General features: G+C 37.8%; 4 protein-coding genes across 7 annotated transcripts; 1 reads left to right on the forward strand and 3 right to left on the reverse strand.

Annotated features, from left to right (window-relative positions):
• Positions 1-6,936: 6,936 nt before the first annotated feature.
• On the reverse strand, positions 6,937-12,389 carry LOC124300905 (coronin-1C-A). 3 transcript variants are annotated; one of them, XM_046755394.1, is made up of 6 exons: positions 12,258-12,389; positions 11,494-11,720; positions 9,796-10,277; positions 8,206-8,584; positions 7,692-7,934; positions 6,937-7,590 (listed from the first exon to the last, which is right to left on the reverse strand). In XM_046755394.1, exons 2-6 carry the CDS (start codon positions 11,689-11,691, stop codon positions 7,414-7,416), a joined length of 1,479 nt encoding a protein of 492 aa, XP_046611350.1. In that variant the 5' UTR covers positions 11,692-11,720; positions 12,258-12,389; the 3' UTR covers positions 6,937-7,413. The 3 variants fall into 3 exon arrangements, with proteins under 3 accessions (XP_046611350.1, XP_046611351.1, XP_046611352.1); XM_046755395.1 differs by lacking the exon at positions 12,258-12,389 and adding an exon at positions 11,843-12,003; XM_046755396.1 differs by lacking the exon at positions 12,258-12,389 and adding an exon at positions 11,791-11,809.
• Positions 12,390-12,669: 280 nt separating this feature from the next.
• On the reverse strand, positions 12,670-18,546 carry LOC124300906 (uncharacterized). Its single transcript, XM_046755397.1, has 6 exons — positions 18,221-18,546; positions 16,162-16,542; positions 15,568-15,846; positions 14,731-15,224; positions 14,398-14,540; positions 12,670-14,285 (listed from the first exon to the last, which is right to left on the reverse strand). The coding sequence occupies exons 1-6, from the start codon at positions 18,389-18,391 to the stop codon at positions 14,275-14,277; spliced, it is 1,479 nt and encodes a 492-aa protein (XP_046611353.1). The 5' UTR covers positions 18,392-18,546; the 3' UTR covers positions 12,670-14,274.
• A 330-nt stretch (positions 18,547-18,876) lies between these two features.
• LOC124300909 (cytochrome b-c1 complex subunit 9) lies at positions 18,877-19,878 on the forward strand. Of its 2 annotated transcripts, none has more exons than XM_046755400.1 (3): positions 18,877-19,124; positions 19,201-19,350; positions 19,706-19,878. In XM_046755400.1, the coding sequence occupies exons 1-3, from the start codon at positions 19,053-19,055 to the stop codon at positions 19,745-19,747; spliced, it is 264 nt and encodes an 87-aa protein (XP_046611356.1). In that variant the 5' UTR covers positions 18,877-19,052; the 3' UTR covers positions 19,748-19,878. The 2 variants fall into 2 exon arrangements, with proteins under 2 accessions (XP_046611356.1, XP_046611355.1); XM_046755399.1 differs by having other exon boundaries at positions 18,887-19,119.
• LOC124300908 (XIAP-associated factor 1-like) lies at positions 19,522-22,520 on the reverse strand. The gene is made up of 3 exons (XM_046755398.1): positions 22,249-22,520; positions 21,642-22,027; positions 19,522-21,554 (listed from the first exon to the last, which is right to left on the reverse strand). Exons 1-3 carry the CDS (start codon positions 22,281-22,283, stop codon positions 20,791-20,793), a joined length of 1,185 nt encoding a protein of 394 aa, XP_046611354.1. The 5' UTR covers positions 22,284-22,520; the 3' UTR covers positions 19,522-20,790.
• Positions 22,521-22,583: the final 63 nt, after the last annotated feature.

Below are 22,583 nucleotides of genomic sequence, written 5' to 3' on the forward strand. Positions count from 1 at the left end.
AGAACACTGTTATTTTTCGAAAAATTTAAATATAGAGACGGTCCTAACTTTGGACGCATAGTCATTTCCCGGTTTCGTTTCTGATCCCCTTTTATTCCGTTGCTGTCAACGTTAATTCTGACAAAAATGTACCGAGGTCGGATGACAGACTGCATTTCGTGTAAATTTGTGCCTGCTGCAAGTGTGGAAAGGAAAAAATCCTCGGCGTACATTCGTGTGGCACTTCTGGCGCAGCGAGTTGAACGCCGATGGAAAATCGGGAAACGGAGCTTGTCAGCAAACTAATACGTGCAACAGTGGGCGACTTTGATATGAACTTTACTTTTGAAGGGAAAAAAAAATTGAGCGAAAGAAACCGGCGCTCTCTGCTAAACGTGCTCGAACATCTCGGAATATCATCTCGCGTCTACTAGCTGCGCCAACTGGTCTTGCAATTTATTAAGACTCGTAAAGTCTGCAATGTCTGGAGGAGAAGATGGAAGCAGTTTTAATGCTATTGAAAAGTCGTTACGGTTATATGAAAACGCCGATGGCATCCTGCCGTGCACGTGTAGGTGCGAGCCCCTATGCTTCTTTTCTTTCCAACATCCAATCGCATTTTGATCAGCTAAGCGACTAAGTCTGTGGATTCTTTCAATGACTGTGAGTGGGTGGATTAACAATGCTGTAATATAGGTGTGCGCTAAGAGTTGGTATGTCCAGTCATACACGGAATCTGTTCGTCGATGCTTCGTGAAAGTTAATGCAGTTTCTCCGGGCGACCTTTTCTTTGCGCAAAAAATTAACTATACATGCAAATCCTTGACTGCGACATGCGATATGCCACTTGCAGACACGTCAAAGTATGCATTGCACGGTACGCACATCTCAAACTTCTAATTCGAAGAATGGTGGGCGTTCTAATCTCGTAGGTCGCAATTTCCGGCGGTGTATTGTTAATCAAAAATCGTTATCTGGTGTTCTCTTGTATCTATTTCCCGCAGGAAACGTTCAGAGTAAATGAGCACAATAGTATAGATTACATATCTTGCGTGTATTTATATCATAAAATGAATGTGGTAGGTGGGGAAACCAATATTTCAAATTGAAAAAAAGGATAAAACACACGTAGGCTGTTGTACGAAAAAATGTAGTGACAAGAGAATGGGGATTTTGTTGTTTGGGGAAAAACGTAAATAAAGATTGTGGTATACCTAGCTTTGTTTTCGTGATGTTGATTGTGAGGTATATTCATTTGCTATATACCTGTAGTTAGCAGCTCGTACTGTGCGAAGCTCATGTAGCTCTATAGCCAGAATTTGTAGAATAAAATACAAAATAACCATAAATAACGGTTCGATCCTTATATTTCATATTTCCTCGCTGAAGCCTCAGCCCGAAAGACTCGCATGTCATCAACAGCACGCAAAGTACAAGTAAGCGCTCGAGGTAATAAAGAAGAGCCTTTTCATATATGGGTACGTATACTCGTATGATATTCTCTTGCAAAATGCTATCAAGTTTATTTTATGTCGACGAGGGAGCGTGGTCTGGGATAGCGCTTCCTCGCGGAAGAGAAAAGTTTAACGAGAGGATTTGCTCGATACGAAAGAAAAAATATATAATATGCAGGTACGCGTATAGGTATAATATACATACATATGTAAATGGAAATAAAGATGGGTGAAAAAGTTGATGTGAATTTTTCACAACGCTACTACAACCTAGGTATCACGGTTTCCTGGTGTAGCTACAGGAGATCGGAACAAAGTGGCTTTCAGGGGGTGGAAGATTCGAATTCCTTCACCGTCTTAGGGTCAGGGACGGTAGCAACTGGAATTGCTGAAAATTGCATGGATCATTTTTTTTCTCTCTTCATCGCGCTAAAAAACTCGAAGTAAATGAAGAATGACACAGGAACGATCGTATGTGTACTTAACGTGTACGTGGGAACTTTGAAATATTCAACAACTTCACTTTGCCTCATCGCATGTACCCATATTCTGCCTAAACAGTGATTGCTATTCTATTGCTTACGTTCATCGGTGCTTTTTGAAGGTCGCGGCTCAATCGATATCGGAATCTGAAACGCATTGAGTTAAAGTATTTCAATTCTCCTTCGCTACCTCATTAGCATTCGTTTCAGTTGCAGTATCACATACATACGAGCTCCTTGACTGTCGAGTCAACGAGTCAGCGAGTATTTAGAGAACGAAGCTTTCGTATATCTTCAATACAATAATAAACACTGTATCAAGAAACGTGATCCTCACAGCGCGTATTACTTCTGCTGAAGCTCAGCTGCGGCCGAGGAAGTCACGCTTACTTAGCGAGTTCGAGCGTACACACTAAGGGTTTTTACACGTTAATTATTGTTAGCTACTGAGGCACGTCCGATGCGGGATGATAACAAGACTTCTTTATACGCCATCACTGCTGGCACATGGTCAAAAGGAAATTGGATAATTACTGCCTACTTAAAACGTATTATAAGTACATCCCACGGAGTCTCCCTTTTCTCTCCCATCTCGTTACCGTGCGTATAACCAGATTAGCGTAATAATAAGCGTATTCAATTAGCCGCGTACAATATCGCTCGACGGCAACGTAACGCTGGAACTGTGCGGTGGTTTTAATTTTAAATTTCAAAAAAACTTTAACCACGTTACTCCATGAGCAATGGCCAGCTTTCGTTATTTTGTTCAGTAGCACGTGCGAAAGTTGATGAGGATTTTATGAAACTACTTTTTTGTAATCGTCGTACAATACCCGAAGTGATCAAAATCATTTGGGCAATTCCAATTAAATGAGAGATAGATAAACTTGAGAACATTATAAGACCGTCTAATAGATACATTAATTTCAGCCGTCTCAGAAGTTTTCGAATCGAGGCTGCTTCCATCCGAGCACCGGTTAGTATTCACGCTGTACACCTACAACGAATATACATAGATTTGTGTCCTAGGTTGTTCGGTTTCCCGCTATAGCGGTACCATTTAAGCTTGGCGAATTGAATTTGCAAACGTGGAAAGCGGCTGCAGCTCCAATCACTCGAGATTCAATTATAAACCGGTATTTGTTATGTTTCAGGAAACAAGTTCGCAGCACCGATATAAATTCAATGATCGATAATTCCGTTAAAAATGACGTGTTCGTTGATCAAGCTCATCCTGCGATCGGTGTCACGAGAATAATTATGTGAAAATTTTATAACTACAGTGTATGTCGGATACCGCTCATCAGAATTATGTTATGTGCGGGAACCAATTACAGATTTTATTGCCAGTATTGGCTGCGTTGCAAATGCTCTTGCGGCACTTCTACAGGGTAAAAATAATGAAATGAACAATAATAAATGACAGTTTGAAGGAATTTGATTGCAGATGAAACAGTTTTGTTACGTTACTTGATTCTTTCCGTGACAAAAAGTTCCCCGCCATCTCCTAACTCCCAAACAATACTAAAATGAACTATTTTCCTGACAAACCGGAGCCTCGGAGATAAATGATCTAATAAAGTTTATCGCGTCGTTGAAAGCTTGCGTTACGAGAATTTTACGACAAAAAAAAAAACCATGTTTGGGGTATCATCCAAAGAAAAAATATGTTTCCAAACTGTCGCTGTATTTCTAACTGACCTATTCCCGTGACGAATAAGCCGTCTTTCGGTTGATTTCAACAGATTATAGATACCCTCAAGCAAGCGATATTGTCCGGTACCTCCGCACGATAAAGGCCTACCGCTGAGACATGTGGTTCATAAATTGCGGTCCACGTCCCTGTCACTCACAATTAGAGGAACTTTAAATCTTTTTTACACATAAAAATTTCCAAATCCTGCACTGAGCTGGCTTGTTCTGTGTGTTTTTCATCAGGTTCCAAACCACGTCTGGAGTCGTAAAAAGTTTTTATTTTACCAGCTACTATAGTGCGCGACTCTCCATAATCTGCGGCATAAGACAATATAATAATAATTCTCCGAAGACAGAACGGTTTTTTTAAATCTGTTCCTAGACTTGTATTGAACAGAACACTTTGTATCAGTAGATATACATTTCACACGTTCTTGCCGGGAATTAGCATTTCAAGACATCGTATTCCTTTGTTTCTAGTTTCGACTGAGAAATTATACGAAATTGATTGTTAGTCGGCTTCTAGAAAGTTTATCAATTATTTGCATCTGTGTATTGCAAAACATGTTGTCCTTCCACGCGATTCACATGAAAAACAGACAGGACAATTTTTTGGCTACCTTGGTAACTCCGCAACAAATGCCAGCTTAAATGTACATTATATGTGTAGTACAGCACTGCAAGTGGCTATTAGCAGGGCAGAGTGCAGATAAAAATATCTGGGGTCGGTAGAAAAAAAATTAATCAAATTTCATTCTTTGGTTTGCAGAAGTTGCTAAAACATTACTTATTAGGATTAGCCGCATATCGGTCGTTCCGTAATAAAACAAGTCTTAAGAAATTAATTTGGTGAACCTGTACAATATACCTACTTTACTCTGAATGTCTAATTATTTTTATTATTCACACGATATTTCGTAGAAGCATCACTCTGAATTTTGCCGAGGCCATCCGAATTTGCACTGCCTTTAGCTGTACGTTAACATTGATAATTTATACGTTTATTATTTTTTTATTCATGCTAAGGCTATACTCTACTATTTCGGATTTATAAAAAAACATCCTATCCACTAAGGTGGATAATTAATTTGTTTTTACCGCTTTCAAGTGGTTGCGCGAAAAATCCATGCCTAACTATCCCTGAGTTCTTCACGAAATTGCCATTCTTTTTAACTTTCCGTTTCTCTGTTTTCAGAGAAAAAAGGAAGGTATTGTAATCAGTCCGAAAATGAAAAGATGAGTTTTCACTACATCTCGACGTTTCGAGATCTAGAGAATCATCTCCGACCATTTTCAGATGGATGTCTGTGTGTATGTATGTACGTACGTATGGTCGTAATCGTAAGTAAATTCGAATCTGAGTTTAGAATTCGAAAATTGATAATGGTGGTTCCATTATAGTGGTTCAAAATAAAGAAAGTCGGTAACATTTTCACGTAATATGGTATCCAAGGGCTTTTGAATTGTCTATCACGAATCTGAATTTGTAGTTCGAAATTTTAATTGCATATTACTATTTTTTAGTTCCCTGAACTCGGAACCTACCATGTGAAAACGGGAGGTTTTGCCGCCGCTTGTTCGTCAAGCAATGACTCGAAAATAAAAGAACAAATATACGTGAAAATTAGTTAACTCAGCGCTGATCAGATTTAGAGCGAAATTAACGGAACAGTTCCAGTTAACATGGGCATCTGATATATTTGGGGTCTGACGTTAATCATTTTTATTGTGAGTTTACTCTAAACGTAAGTAAAAGTCCCGGTTCCAAGAAAAACTACCTGATAATTTTTATTGCCGATACACGTTTAACGTGCTTTAGTCCAAGGTGTTCGAAACATAAAATATATCATTTCTGATACTCTTTGATTTTAAAATGCTTGAAATACCCTGGATCATGAGCTCTGGATACACTGAAAAATGTAATAAAACAAAACCACGATTGTACAAACTCGTAAAAATTTATAGCACTATAGCTTTGTAGAACGCACGCGAATTATGAGTTATTTGAAATGACTCCTCAAGCCAGTATTGTACCAGTCAATCAGTTTCGAGAAATTTGATACTTAATTCATAATTCATATATAGCTGTAATTCTTTGCCATTGAACACTGGTCACGGTAGATTACACATGGTTACGAGGCAGTATTAGCTTGACCCAATAATAGGCCGCAGTACCTAATGTAGTATACAAGGTGTCTTTATACGATAAAGGTGATCTCGCGTCATTTCTCCCATATCAATTGAATTGTTATTCACGCTGAAAACTGCACCTCTACCGAGCGTAGGCATATAAGATTGCAAGCTCATTTTTGCAACAAAAAAATGGATAAAAGAAAACTCGCAAGTACGTCTGTCGACCAGAATTATAGGAAAATCCCACGCTTATCGGTAGAGATTCGCAGGTATGTTTACAAACGTAGAATCAATTGCTAAGCTGTGAACTAGTAGAAGAAATTTACTATTTTCGTATCGGGGGTGTAAAGTGTTACGCCATGATGCGAACAATGTTTTTTTCGTCCTACGTAGGCACAAGACGGGATTTTAAGATGCGACGCGGGCACAAAATCCTGTTTTCGGCCTACTATGAAGAAAAGTATATTGTGTTACAAGTGCGGAAAGTGAGCGATTTCCGACGAGTGTAAAGTTTGTACCGTTAGCTGCAAAGGCGAGTGCTGCCTTGCACGCGAATACGACTGCTGCAATAGCACAAGTCAGATATCGCCCATCCGCACGTTTGACCATTGTCATTTTACCAACACTTATGAAGGTAAGTTTGGTTTGAAAATAAAAAACGAGCGTAATGTAATATTTCAAAAGACGTAGATCAAGAGCAATCAAGAGGTTCAGAGGCACAGGCCCGGTTTCATGAAACCTAATCTAAACGCGCCAACTTCAGGTTCAACTCAGCCTAATGATATCACTGGAGATGCGTAAAATTGAACTATCGGAAATTGAGCATACGCCAAGAAAACCGTAGTGCGCAAAATTAAGAATTTCAAGTAAGCGTATGGGCTAACGTCGTTTATCGGATTGTTCAGAAATGGAACGCTTCATGCTCGCTTCGCAAGCTTCTCAAATCTAACTTTCCAAGCATGTGTTGAAAAAACATATTGTCAAACCTCGTGAGCTCGCACCATGAATCGATTAATTATTCCATAATTTTTGGATTACCGAAAAATGGGGGATTTGCAAGTTCAAGACGTAATTTGTGAATACTGTTGGAACATGTCTCAAATCTGGGTGGGATATTTTGATTCTATCAAGATATCGTATTATACAAATATGTATGCAGATACATATATGACGTATAATGATTACGACTAAGATCAAATAGAAAAATCTCTTATTGTTGTTATCTTACAGCAAAATGTATTGTCTGTACAAATTAGGCACTCTTTGTTATTAAAAATTACTTTTACAGCAGCGCGCATTTACGTTTAAAATAATAATAATCATAATCATATTCATATAACAATAATATGTTAAGTTATAACATGTGTAATATATGTATGTATGTATGTATATGGTAACAGCAATAATAGGTAACGACCGATGAATGACAATCGATTAGACAAATGATTTGAGTGAAAAGAGAAATAAAGGTAATAAAAATACGAAGATAATTCGATGATTGGATGAAAATAAATAATAAAAATAAGTAGCGAAGCTGCAAAACGCGCAAATCGGCTAGTACCTAGTATTTACACAAATTGTCATATCAAAATATAATACGCTCATTTAATATTAAATAGTTATATATGATCATGTCTGTGTTCATGTAAAAATATGATCTCCAGAAGCATTTAGACCTCATCGGCAGCTAAAACATCTTTTTCGGTAGGAGAAACTTTCTCATTTCTCTCCTGCTCTTTCATTTGCAGAGCTGCCGCAGCCTCGAGTACACGAATTCTTCCCTCGTGTTTTACGATTACAGCCTTTAACTTTCTTATCTCTTCGGCAAGCTCCTTTAGAACTTCATCCTAAAGAATTTTAAAACAGGGATAATATGACACGATCTTGAACAAATTACCGTCAACTTTTTGTTCAGCTCACTCACTGGAAGAGTACAAATACTACGTACCGAAACATTGGAGGCTGGTGGTGCGGCACTTTGAGCCGCGGTAGCACCAACTTTGGCACTTTTACCCAATACATTGGCTTTCTTGTGCACCTTAAGATCGTTCTTTGCCGCTGCTGGCTGATAGCCATCCCTCAAGGAAATCAGAATGGGTTCAGCATCTGAACCGGATTCCCATTCCTCTGCAGTAATGGCAGCTGCATGTCCTGGAGTGTCCGGATACAAGTCTTCTTGGAATAGTTCGGACTATATGGAAACATAGACATTATTGTAATATTGTTGGTAATTTGCTTGAAACTATGACTCAGTTTTCTCAATTAACATTAATTAATATCTTTAGTGAACAGTTGCAGGATTAATAACAGAAAATTGAAATTGGAAGGTATTACCACTACTAAGATCGTCGTATCAATCTGGATAAAGATTGCAGGAAAAAAAATCACGTGGTATTTTATGCCAATTAAGATGATACGGCACATGGAATAAAAATTGCGTCATACATGACTCATGACAATACCTTTCTTGGTACGGTCATTGAAACGACTTGGCAGAATCCAGAATTATTGAGACGATAGAAACGAGATATTTCGCAACTGTTGACATCGCAGCCACGTTTTGGCATCATTCCTATCCCTCGCTGAGGATCCGGCGTCTGGAAGGTGTTGATATAGTGGACAAAGGGCGGCTCAGGAGTGATCTCGAAATAACGAATCACAGAGTCGCCTTTGCCACACAGGAAGACTAAGTTTGTATCAGGATCGTACAATGGAAACATGACTCCGTTGCTTGTGTCCAATTCCACCATGACTATGGGTTCACCTAACATATCGGGAGCACGGAGTGAATACTGCCTCTCTGACATCTTGCTGAAACCTGTTGTGAAGATGAGGCCACCCCTGTGAAAAAATAAAAAGCTATTTATGAATGAGTGCGGCTAGTTTTGAGAATCAAGAATAGTAACAGGTAATTTTTTTTATTTGCCATTCTACGTTCGTAAATGATTGATCCAATTAATTTTCGTTTCTGGCATTGTGTATATTTAAATCACAAAACCTTATGAGATTCAGCAGTCAATAATCTGATCTTTCCTTCTCAATTGGTGAAAACTTAAGAATAAGGTATCAACCCTAACAATTAATCGAAATGTAAACTTGGGAAATAATTATTGAATCGTATTTAATATACACATATCTTTGCAACTGATATTTAATAAATGATGTTCAAGCACTGATCTTTATCGGTCTATTCAGGTAATTATTCACAAACAAAAATAAAAATTGATGACAAACAATATATTATCTGAATCATCATTAATATTATCTAAATACATGAACCGGTTCTTGGTGCCTCTAATCATTGTAGCTCATTATTAAAGGCTAAAAATTTGGGTGGTGAAAAAAGGATTAACACTAAAATGAGATTCAATAGAATAAATACAATAAAAATATTTAGCAACTATGGTGGAAAGTGGAAAATTGCATTTGCTTAGTTAATTGTAGGAATACTTTTTTACAATCAATAAATGTCAGGGTCATTGATTAGAACGTTACTGGTTAAGTAGAACTGACGTAGAAAAGTTGTTCCGGAATACATGAACAGACAGTTGACTGCATTCAAGACTTATCAAATTGTTATGTTATCAATGCCCTAAAAGATTAAGCACCCACGCCGTAACAATTTTAAATTAGATTCGAAGAACAAATCATCGTGACTCTGGACGAATCTTCTGTAAATACAAGACTGCAGATAAGTAATAAATGATATCAATTCAACTGTCCATTAGACAAAAAATGATTCCAAGTAGTTACAAAACACAAATCTCTTGGCTAAGTTGGAAATAAAAATAGAAGAACTGCAATTGCGAATTGAATGTAAATTTTTAGTATTGAAGTGACTGTTTAATTTCTCAAGATTCTCCCAAGATTCTGGATTTATTAAAACAGTTTAAAGTAAAATATTCAGATAACTCTGCAACATGCCATTTCGAAATGCGCTTGTCTGCCAAATTTGTTAGCCAATAAATTGTCCAATAAATTACCAAAGTATATTCCGCAAAACTGACAGAATAGATTATTATTTTTTATTTTTGAACAAATGTTTATATTACCTAAGAAAAATAGCTCGAGTGGCCTTGGTGCCTTCATGAGCAATGGCTTCTTCCAGAACTTCTCCAGATCTAGGTTCAAGTAGGCGAATTTTCTTGTCCTTACAAGTAGTGACTAAACGGGACCCATCCCAGTTCCAACAAGCTGAGTAAACAACATCGGGATGGGAGTCAATGCGCACCAAGGCTTCACCAGTTCCCACATTCCAAATTATAACCAAATTGTCAGAGCCTGCGGTAAGAAGTACATTCAGTGCAGTTGGGTGCCAGAGAACAAGTCCTACTCTGCGTTGATGCAGCTGTAGATCGACCACAGGCTCCGTGAGGGTGCGGGACAATCCACTGTCAGGGATCTGCCATACTTTAACGACGCAATCCTCCGACCCTGATGCTATGACATTGTCATTGTGCGGGCACCATGCTATATCCAAAACTGGTCCCTTGTGTCCACCCACCAAGGGATAATCGGCTGGAATTCTACCCACCTGTTCAAGTCCATTAATAATTTTTGTTAATTTGTGGATTACAACTTGCAATCTCTTCATTATTACATAATTCTTTCATAATGATATAGTAAGCTTCTATCCAGTTTTGAAATAACTTAAGATGCTTTCAGAAGCTGCAGTCTAGCTCCGAATAAACCATGAATCTTTTTTGCATATTTTTGTGAGTTGCTAAACAGTCTTTAATTCATACAAAACAAACCTCGCATAATTTAATTCTGTACGGAATGAAATTAACAAGAATTCACTAAAGTTGGCTTTGCACCAAAAATGCAAACAAGAATGATCGAAACTGGCTGTACTTGTGCATTTGCCAATATTACGTCATAACTCCAGTTACTAATCTAACTCGGGCCTTGTATTCAGAAGTGTACACGATATGAGCTGGTAACATGTCTTACAAGGCGAACCGATATCATGGTCATTATTGAATGTTATAAAGACACTGATAATATAAGTTTTTTTTTCTTGCGTATCAACTGACAGACTCAACAGTGTAATTAAAGTTTTTACAAATAACTTGAACTCAGATCTTGCAAGCAGGCGAAAAGAAACTATTACCAAGTAAAATATAGTAAATCTTAAATCTGTTATGCAGCTCTAATGAAGCTTTAAATTGATTTAAAACTTAAGATCACTCAGTCTAACTTTGTATTCCTGATGCTTATATAGCCAAAATTACAAGAATACCATCGATGGGATCATCGTACTGCAGGAGAAAGTTATATTTATTTCACTTGTTTACAGGATCATCTAAGATTAGCTTGACTGAGACTCTCTCAATGTCAGAAAGTACAATCGCACGATCATGACTCATCGACCCTAAGACCATTGAAAACTATTTATAGCTCACCCATAAATTATCAAATTTGTAACATTAATTTACAACTAAGGTAATATCAAAAACAGCAAGCATGATAGTTTTGAGAATAGCCAAACAGAAAGCATGACATAGAGTTTGGTGGTGAAAATGTTCAATGGGAAATATTGTGAACGCGTACTACATACGTCACGATAACATACATCTATTAGTCTTTGGAGATTAAAATGTAAATTTAAGTATAACTTGAGTTAATCTTTGGAACGAGCTACACTATTGGAATAAATTGACTTTCTTCCAATCCCGTAATATTCGTGATGTATTCATAGTATACGCGACCTGTAAAAAAGGAAAAAATTCACACATACATCAACCCACCTTGTTATGAGGAAGTACTATAAAAGCACCGCCTCCGGCAGACTCAACAATGATGGCGAGGAACTTTGGATTAACAGCGCAAAAGGTTGAGTCCCATGAGGACTTGGACACCCTGATGTTATCGTAGCATTGTTCCCGTTTCAATGCCGTGCCATAGACATGACGGAATTTGCTGCTTCGCACCACACGAAAAGACATACCTAACCAAGCTACCTACTACACTGGACCTGCAACAGAACAACAAACAATATTGAGACAAGAGAACTTAACCTAAAAAAGCTCGGCGCTCCAACTTACTAGGAGCGTTCGTGTATGTATTATAATATTATTGGTAATAAATAATTATTACGTAGGAAGCGCGAGTATGGCCGCCGCATGGATCATCCCCTTGACTTATAAATAGATATTCCCCACTATCGGAGAGGAATAAAATGAAAAATATTTCCCAGATATTTTCACCGAATTTTCAACATGCAGACCAGGGGAAGGGAAGTGCCGCAGCGGTGTGCGTCAATCGCGATATCTCATTTCGGTTGGGTGGATAACCGCGGGATGGCGGCACCCTGCGCCGGGACCGGAAACCGCCCTGCAACGCCTTATTTGGCAATGCGCACCCTCTCGCACGCACGGGTATCCACCCCATCCCTCTGCACATGTTCTTTCTCACTCGGTCGCTCCGCCGCGGCACACCCTACCGCCCCCCGTTGATGATGAATTTTCACAAGGAGTTTAATCGTTATTCAAATAATATTCAGTTATCTTACTATTTATCAAACGGCCGGCGATAACGCGGGAATTGACCGTCAGGAGACTTTCCTCCGATGACAGGCGGCACACGCTTTTGGAAAAGAGCTCCTTCTCTCCCCCGCCCCCGCGGCCATACCGCCCGCCCGTCCCCGTCCCACTTTGGTTACTCGGAATCACTCGGCCCGTTCTGCGCGTGCCCCGCGTCGAATGCGGCCAACACGGGGGGAAAAGCGCGCTTATTTTAAAAATACCCATTGACTAACTCGACCACGACTAACGGCTATAAATAGGAGTTGCGTGGATAATGCGTGGTCGTGCGTGAGCCAGTATCGCGTAACATTATGAAAAACAATTTTTTTGACAATATTGCTTGGGTTTTTCACATTTTTTATTACTAACTTGATCGCGTGATTAATTTACAAATACAAATCAATTCAAGCACATGCATTGTGCATATATTAATACGCGCAACCTGTTACACAATAATTATTCGTTACGCTGATTACGCATCAGTAGATAAGGTCCAGGAAGGCTTCGACTCACGTCTTTCATACATAAGTATATCTTGTAGCGGTGTACTTTGGTGGTACCTCAACAATTTATTTCACATACATGCAACTTGCGTAATACTAAGTCTCCGAATTGGATTTTTCACGGCAATTATCATTCTGTAGTCAAAGCTTAAAAAAATTAATCTCACTATTACATGGTGATGGGAAGGTATGAATTTTCAAATACCTGCACTCTTCACACTTTGAGGACGTTCATGAGACATTTGCCGGCGAACTCCACTGAAAAAATTCGCTTTACAAATTTTATCAATGTTATACGAAGAACCGTATTCTTTTTTCGTTCAAATCTGTATTCTCGACGTTGCACAAAAAATTCATGCATACAAGCTGCAGATCATAAACATGCGAAAGAAAATCTATATGATCCGATCCTATGTTGTTTTTTAAACATTAAAAGTTTGCAAATGATGATTCAAATTCTTCGATTATCATGCTGAATAGGATTATATGGCTACAAAAGTAAAGTGATTCAAAGAATTTCTTAGTTAAAATTACACGAGCCTGTAGATTAATCTAAAACGTATCATTTTAAAAGTAATGTTAGTTTAATAACCTTGTACACTTCGTATTAAGTACATGTTTCAATAATTAAGAACCGCTGTAACAGGTCAACGTACATTATTTAAAAGATATTACTTTACAAAGAAGAGCAAACAGGCTCACTCCTGCGGGGGAATGTCCAATACCCGGTCGTTAAGTACATTATCGATAATAATCGATAACTTCATCATATAATTACATATCGTATTTGAGTACCCCTAATTGAGATACTCAAGAGACAAGTAATAAGGCCGTTGTGTTCGTTAATAATTACACATTAATAATTAGAATAAAACCTAAGACTTATACTGATGCTTGAGTAAGATTATGGACATAGGCCTAGGCGCGGCATCCACGAATTCTTTCAATATACCTATAAATTAAACTGCAAATATTTAGATACAATATTAAAGTGAATAGATTTCATTGAAAAACCATTAAAATTAGCCGAATTTAGTCACTTATTCTACATGGTATTAAACAAATAACAGAAACAAAGAATTTGTAATGCTGGCACATTCATTGATGGGACCTATAACATAATTCGAAAAATTAAGTTTCTTGCCTGTAAAAACTGTCGCCTCACAACAATAAGTAAGTAGCAGCAGTTTGATCCCTCGCTTTGGGTACACATAAATACGTTGAGCAATTTCAAAGGCTACAAATATTTGCAATTTCAAAAACGTCAAGTCCATGATGCTTTGAATATTGTTTAAACATTCAATACTTTTTGGTGAATTTTTTTTTTTTAACAAACGAACAACTTACTTTTCTAGTACTAACACAGTCTCTGCTATGTGAGTAAAATACTCTCGGTCCTAGCATGAAATCAGTACTTTGTGCGAATCTCAGAAAACCCCACTGAGCTATAAGTACTAGGCTTCCAGTGTTAGCCCATGTCCACTCTCTTGATAGGACATTTTTATCGATTATCTGTAAAAAAAGCTAGCTGGGCTGCTTTATCATTTTGGCAATAACGAAGATCATAACAGTATGTACATATGTACAGAACTAAAGGAGCACCGATGTTAATCTGTCTAGCTACCCGCGTTATTGTAAGATGTTCGTCCACCCAGTTCAAGAAGGTAGCGGTCCGGGTGATCCAACCAATCAGTCGTACTTAGCTTGACCACCCTCTGTTTCTCAGCTTCTTTGACTTGCCACTTTTTAATCTCTAACTGTAACTCTCTGAAAAGTGAATAACTATTAGTACGAATACTTGACATAATATTAAAAATGAAACGAAAGTATGGAAATTTATGGCATTACAGTTTTCAGCGTAAGCAACTATGAACAGAGTTCATCAATAGCTGGGTCAGTCCAATAACAGACCTATGGACCAAATTGAAAATCGACGAAGAATCAAAGTGTACCTTACCTGGATTTCCGATCTCCACAACCCCAAGCTTCCAAGCTATCAAGACGATAAGGTACACCGTTAAGTTTAAGGCACTGGAACGATTTGTCCAAATCAACGCAAGGATTTCGTGGATCACTGCCGGCTCGGACACCTTGCGGATAGCCACGGATCATTGTGTTTAGATAAACTAGCTTGGGTCCTCTTTCCACGATTCTAAATGTGGGTGAAAGCTCTATAACCATGGAATCTTCATCACCCCAATAGAGGTGAGATTCACGCCATTCAACGGCCGAACATATACAGTATGTTGGGCGATCGCCTCCTTCCTCAGGACTCACACCCCTAAGGAACAATAAAGTAGGACCCTTATATCCCAGGACATGGTGTATGAATCTGTTCGCACCAGATCCGTGTTGCCCACTGTTATAAAGAAGAGTCCAATGACTGGGGTACGTTGGTCCAGCCATTTTTGCTATCAGTGCTTGAGTACCTTCCGTAGGAGAAATCTCAGCCTACGTACATAAACATGACCCCTCATTACGTAATAAGAGTACTGAACCTATTGTGTTGAAATCAAAATATTCTTTACATTGAAAAATCTGCCAGCAATGCAGCTATAAACTTGTAATGTCTCACACAAAAGCACTCAACAAGTAAGAACTGATCTGTTGCTCATTGAGTAACAGTGTTTCGAAATAGTTTCACAAAAATGATCTATTACTTTGCACATTACAACTTTCATCAAACATGTGGCATCAACTAGTATAGAATAGGCAATATTCTTTGGCCATCATACCAAATTTATGGTTCTGGTACAACAGCGACGGTGAAACTATGTATCTTTTACATATTTACCTGTGTGTAACAGAGTGGAAGACTTCCAGAAAGTAGCCAGACATGGCTTAAAGGAAGCAGAGGTTTTGATCCATCGAGAGGTGCAGATTGCTCTAGAACTGGTGTAGCTGGAGCTAATTGTGGTCGTGACTGAACTTCAGAAAGTAAGGCTGCACCATTTCGATATGCCGTTGTGAAAGCGTGGACAATATAACGATGTAGGCCGTTAAACAACCGTGGGCAATTTTGCCATAACCAATTGCTCACATAGCTCACAGATAGGACTTCTTTGCCGTGAAACTGGAATAAATTTCTTTACAGTCTTGATTGAATTACAATCAACAGAATATAACAAATTTGATTACAAGTCATGATGACAAATGTGTGGATGACATAACAGTTATAAAACAATTTTCACTTTGAAATAAACTTTGTAAATGTTTTTTGCAATTGAATAACACATTGGCTAGATGAAATAATTTAAAATTTGAACTGTAGTTTAATTTTTATTCTATTATATCATGTATAGTCAACGACAGATATTGTTACCTCTAGTTAATTTTAACTACTGCCAGTAGATATTTATCATACAATGAAAAAGGTGGGTTTACTAACACAGGATTTGGTAACAGATTCGATTGTACGATGAATGTGTGGGCAGCGCTGTGGTCCGCCACTTGAGCTGTCCAAAGCTAATTGATAAGTAACCATTAGTAAGTCGTCTAAGCCGTCAGGGACTACATCTATGCCTTCCCTGGCATACATCTTGACATAATTTTCCAATATCGTTTGGTCATTCATGATCGAAAGAAACCTTTCAATCTGCTGTCTGAAGGCAGAAGTTCCAAGATGGGAAGTTGTTGCTTTTGACTGACGATGTAAAAACAAAAACAACTTCTCCGCAAGCTTGGGATACTGCGGAAACATATATCGTTTAAATACATTCTCGGTAACTCCATTTACAGATTCCTCTTGTTGTGATCGTTCTGTTAGGATCTAAAAAGTTACAAATAAATTAATTTTAACATTGATGCAAACTATAAATTCATATCGATGATATGTGACATGAAATCTAGCTGTGATAATATTTCTGACACTTTAAATATATGCTCTAAGCAGGGCTGGGACTGATAAAACTTTGATAACAAGTCTAGTCGAATAGTCTGTAAGAAACTGTTGAATACCAAATTTCAAATTACCTCCGCAGTTCCTAATTATTTGTACTTGAGACTGTGACTTGAGAATTTGTAAATTTTCAGTCGCAGCAGTGGTTGGTCATGTGATTTTCAAATATTTACTATGTATAGTGAAAATCGTGTCAGATGAAGGAAGCGTGACTCCTACAATACAAAGACAGAAATTTGGAAAAAAACCTTCCTAGCTCGTCAATTTTTCATGTCGAATTTGGCTATATATGCGATAAGTTAGAGGGGTGCCCTGGTCGATTTCGACGTTGACATAAATATCTCCAAATGTCAAAGTTCACCTATCTCAAACGCGAACAAGGGTTTAATAGCTCTACTCTACGCACGATTCTGAACAAAAACACCCCAATACATTTTTATTTGAGTCAGAAATAGAGAAATGGCACTGGTTCTATGAAGTAGCAATAGTAATTCATAGAATCTATGCCATCTCTTTTGTTTGTATTCTTTTGTGTATATGGATTCGAGTGTTTTTGTTCGGAGTTGTGCATAGAATGGGGCTGTTAAGTTCTTTTTTGCTTTTGACATACGTGGACTTGGATATTTGGAAATATATATGTTGCCATGATAATCTATCGGGGTGACACCTTAAATTTCAGATAATACGAAAATCTCAGCCTAAGTCATCATGACAATTTCCCGTTAACTCCAGAAATGGAACTGTTGCGTTTACAACTCACTATTGTAAAAAATCATAATAAACTTTGACAAGTTTATGCGTGTTAAAGAAAGTACGGACACAAGACTAGTTTACACATAGACATGGTGGATTATTCCGTTTCATCAGAAGTCCTTCTAATTATTCCATGATAAACCGCAGATAATTGGGAGTGCTCGAGTGAAATGTGCATTTCGGTTAATCGAAGGTTCGATAAGCAAGGTTGTACTATACATCTCTACCACAATTTTCTTTAAAATGTGTGTATAAGTATTTCCTTTAAAAACGGAGCAAATTATAGATTATTAGAGACATAGCAATCTGGATATAAACAGAATAAAGTTCTGGAGTAGAAACTCAAACAGATAAAAAAATGTTCATTATTTAACAATTTAGAATTTTTCGTTGCGACTTCCTAACTCTACAGGACACGACATGCAGATGTAAAAAAATACAGATTTTATCATACTGGAATCGAATTTTACTCCGTGATGTTATCAAAGGTGTAAAAGTTGAGGCACAAGTCGTTATCAATATTTTACGATTCACGTGATCTATCAACCGGAGAAAAAAGTCTTCAACGATTGTTTCCGCATCGATTTAAAAGCGATAAAAATACATTAATAAATACATCTGATGATGCGTTGTGACACGTCTGTCATAACACTGCTCCATTGATCTGATGTGTCAGGAATTGTTGTTGAAACAATGAAAAACAGGAGAATGCAATTCAGGGTACCGTCAGCTCCGTTACCAGTGGCAACAACATATTGCATGGCTAGAGAATAATTATGCAAAGGGATGCACTTGCCTTGGCGAGTTTGTCAATCGGTTCGAATTGCGTGTGCGACGTGTGTTCAATGTCGGCCCCAGAGGCACTTCGTGACATGCCTTTCTTCGTCGTAACATCATTTCCCGTGGATGATACCGTGATTGCTTTTTTATGACCCCCCATGGTACCCCGTATGACCTGATTACCCATTATCGCAACTGAATCGTATCTTTTGTTGCACAGTTTTCAGCTAACTACGACACCCTCGCCTCACCATTCGCAATGAAAAATAACAACAACACAACACGGAACCCTGACTTCGGACTGAACTGATGGAAGCGGATGTCAAACCTTAGACAACGCAATTTCGTTAGAAGTGCAGTCTTGTTGCCTGCAGCTTGGACCGTGAACTTGAATATATGTAGAGTATTGCTGCATTCAACCTTGTCAGCTCCCTGACACACGCTGCTAAAAATGGTTCGCAAAATGTCCCTCGATTCTGCCGCCAATCTCCACCACTAGTAGCGCTAGTAGTTGTCTGAGAAGCTTGCGCGCGGTCAGCGGAGGCAGCGAGTGTGTCAGAAGTCTACCAGCGCCACGCAGAGGAACTAAAAAACAGGGATAAAACGCGTACAATTTTTTAGTATACGATCAGTGGTGAGTGTCAGGGGGCTGAACCTTGTGCAACGCTGTGAGAAGTCAAAAATATGTTTGAAATCTTTTAGACTAAGGTCAATACATAACTGCTGAAATTCAAATCTGAAGCTCAAATATTTCTTGAGGTCTCTGCAAGAGTAAACTATAGCGAATGGTAGATCTACGCAAAATTTGTTTAGTGATATATTATTAGCCATATAGTTGGTATGCATGCATGCGAGTTGAAGCCAAGGCAAATCTCCCTAGGATCACTTGTCGTCTGTTCTGCGCCAGAGATTTACGTAAGGTGTCGACAGTTTCGAGATTTTATTTAAAAGCAATTTGAACAGTTAATATCAAATTCTTTTGCATTTTGTTGACAGATCAAAATGGCTGGTATTGCGTCCACAGTCTACAATGTTATCTGCCGCCGCAGTTCAACATTTGCGCTGGCTATAATTGCTGGCACGTTCGTTTTTGAACGTACTTTTGACACCATATCCAACCAAATTTTTGATTCTTATAACAAAGGAGTGAGTATCCAGCGCATGAACAATGTTTTATTCAGGTCCACATTAATAAAAGACTGCTCTCTCCGTGTCATATACATGATTAATTTTTGATGACTATTCAGTTGGATTGTATCAGGTGGTATGCAGTTAGGTTAGCGTAGCATGGCTACCAATACGTAATGTATATTCATCGAATTTTCCAACAGTAAAATTGATTCTTTGTTGCATTTATTGACATTTTTAATCATAATTATTCATGGTTCATTTTTATCAAATACCTAATTGACAAATCTAGTAAAGGTAAAGATTTCCACTTGTACTAATTAATGCATATTTATGTTTGCTAAATCCTGTAGTAATGCTATGTTATTTTCAGAAACAATGGAAGGACATCAAACACAAATATGAGAAGGAATAAGAAGAGACCACAATATGCGCATGCAATAGTATTTAATATTTCATAAACATGATAATATAAATACATAATTTCGATGGATGAAAAGTATATTATAAGTAGTTGAATAAAAAATATTACATATATCTAGAGAATCTTAGTAGCAATTTTAGTTCTAAACTAACCACAATAAAATCTCATTGCAACGCAAAATATAATAAGTAAAAATGACAGTGCACGTTATGTTAAAAAATGCAAGAAAGTCTAGTACGAGATCAGTTTTAAAAAGCATCACTTACCATACTCGATATTAGGTGTCCAGTATATGACTATTCTAGTATTAGAGAATGTTTTATAACTTTTATATTTCATATGAGTTAAATTAAAATACAATCTATAGTTGAGAACTTTCATCAATGAAGCTATAAAATAGCTAATAAATACTATGTGTTGCAACTTGATTTTATCATGGTGTAGGGGTTAATTTACTCTAATCTAGGATACTAACAGGAGAAATAGAAGAGTTATACCATGCATCTGACATGAGTAGGTGTTGGGGTTAACTGGCTTTTCTTCAATTGATGAAAATGGATGCTAAATGCATTGCGTAAATTCTTTTTTCCAACGACTTGAATAGCAAAGCATTAATGCCTCGATTGTGTACATGATACTTTATGTAACAAAAGCGTAGTTTACAAGTTTTTTCGATAGCTGAGTACACAAAAAAAAACCATACTGTGATATATAAATTATCAGATTGAAAATTTGAGATTCTCTATTTTTGAATTCGCCAATGGAGAAATTTTGGATTTTTTCCCTGTGAAATACACAGATATATAATATGGTATTAATCGAGTACTTTCATGAGGTTGAAACTCGTAATGTTAATTATTGGAGCATTTTTAGGAAACATGTGTATTTTACAACTTTAGAAATGGTTTAAAATGAAGCAAAATATTCTCAAATTCTACAAACTCAATCTCCTGCGTCATTCTGAGGCTAAAATCCGTTCTTTTTTCTGCAGTACTGCGTTACAATAGCATTACTCATTTCGATCTCGTGTAACTTTATGGATCACCTGATACTTTGCATGACATTTGATGTTGCAGAACCTCAGCAAGAGATTTCAATTCGCCACAGAGCTCGCAAGGTATTGTTGCCTGTTGACCCGTAGGAGAACATAAAATTTGATGTGCAGCCAATCTGTGAGGGCTAAAACTTTCCTCGCAAAATTCACAGGGCAACTTTGTTGCAGAGTCATCCATTTGGCACAAACGAGTGGAAGATAATAGGTTGCCACGTTCATTTCCGAAGCAATTAATGCGATGCCTCTGATAATCTATAAGTTCGAGTGATTTGTTACATATGTCACATAGAATACAGGACTCTCCCCTGGCCCGGGCTGCCAATATCTTATCAGCCAATGAAGACCTTAATGGATATCCTGAGTATTGAGTATGGTGTGTTCTATATTCATCAAAAGGACCAGCTGAATCACATGTGTCACGCGGAATAACGCTTGTGTTTACCACATCTGCGTGGATAGGAACATCTCGCTGGTCGCATACGGTACGATGAACTTCATAATCCCGTGAAGCAATCGACTTGTGACAAATGTCACATCGGACAACTGACATTTTTCTAAGTACAGGATTAGTGGTGCACCAGCCAAGCGTACATGATATCTGATGTCGTCTCAACTCATTTGGTGTAAACATACCATCACAGAATTCGCACGGCAATAATGTGGCATCCCCATTCTTGAGACTAGTTGCTCTCGCACTAGATGCAGTAGCTCCAGTTACTTCCCAAGATGCACTCGGTCCGGGTTCTGAAACGAGAAGAGTAGCAGCAACATTTGAATTTTGCTTCCAAGCAATTATTAATCGAGCTTAGATTGATCTCTATAACAACCTACCATCTTCCAATTTTAAAAACTTGTGGTTTGAATCTAAATGCAATTGTGTGTATTTGAACATCACATATTCTCCACAGTCTTCACATTTCTCAGTGCGAGTGCCGCAATAATCAGTGTGTGCAGCCATGTCGCTAAAAGGCAACTCTAACTCACAGTAAAGACAGGAAATGAAGCGTTTCGGGCATTCTGATTGCATATGTTTTTCAAGAAGTCTTTTCTCGATGCTTGCCTTGCAGCCTGAGCATGTCTCATTGGCATGCTCCAGACTGTTATGTTCACCGATATTATGTTTGGGTACTGGTTCCCCACATTTATTACAGAGTTCTATGTGTCTGCTGCAGTGCGCTGTGTGTGTAACATAATTCTGTGATGCAATTTTCTGTTTGCTGCAATAAATCATTGGTATTAAGTTAATTTAGAAATAAGTTATATAAAGAAAAATTTTCAATTTAGATACCAATCGCGGAACAAAAAAGCTAATTTTTAAAGTATTAAAAATAGATGCCTGACATCAATGAGGTTAGCCGTAGGCGTAACTTCTCTCGAACTATTTCAACCATATTTAAACAATTAAAAATTATTTTGAAGGGTGTCAAATGTATCTTACCAATTGTCGCACGTTAAACTGTCATTTTCACTCATCTTTCGAATCGTTTAATCACAATACTTCAGGATTTCAACGATGTTTAGGGTTACTAAAGTAGCGTGCACGGTGCAACATAGATATGTCCTATACGGTCAAACATCAATTGTTAATTTCAACAAAACTTTGTAAAGTACCCGTATTCCCACTGGTAATCCTCGCTTTTTTTAACGCTTGGAATGTGTTCCCAAATTGAGCTACCTTGTCCTGAAAATCGATTGGGCGCTACGTGGTTGCCACAAGTGTCGCGAATACCTCGAAAACTGTGATAGATACGGCAAAACTAACGAAATTTGGTA

This window comes from Neodiprion virginianus, chromosome 3, assembly GCF_021901495.1.
Source record: "Neodiprion virginianus isolate iyNeoVirg1 chromosome 3, iyNeoVirg1.1, whole genome shotgun sequence".
Classification (NCBI taxonomy): domain Eukaryota; kingdom Metazoa; phylum Arthropoda; class Insecta; order Hymenoptera; family Diprionidae; genus Neodiprion; species Neodiprion virginianus.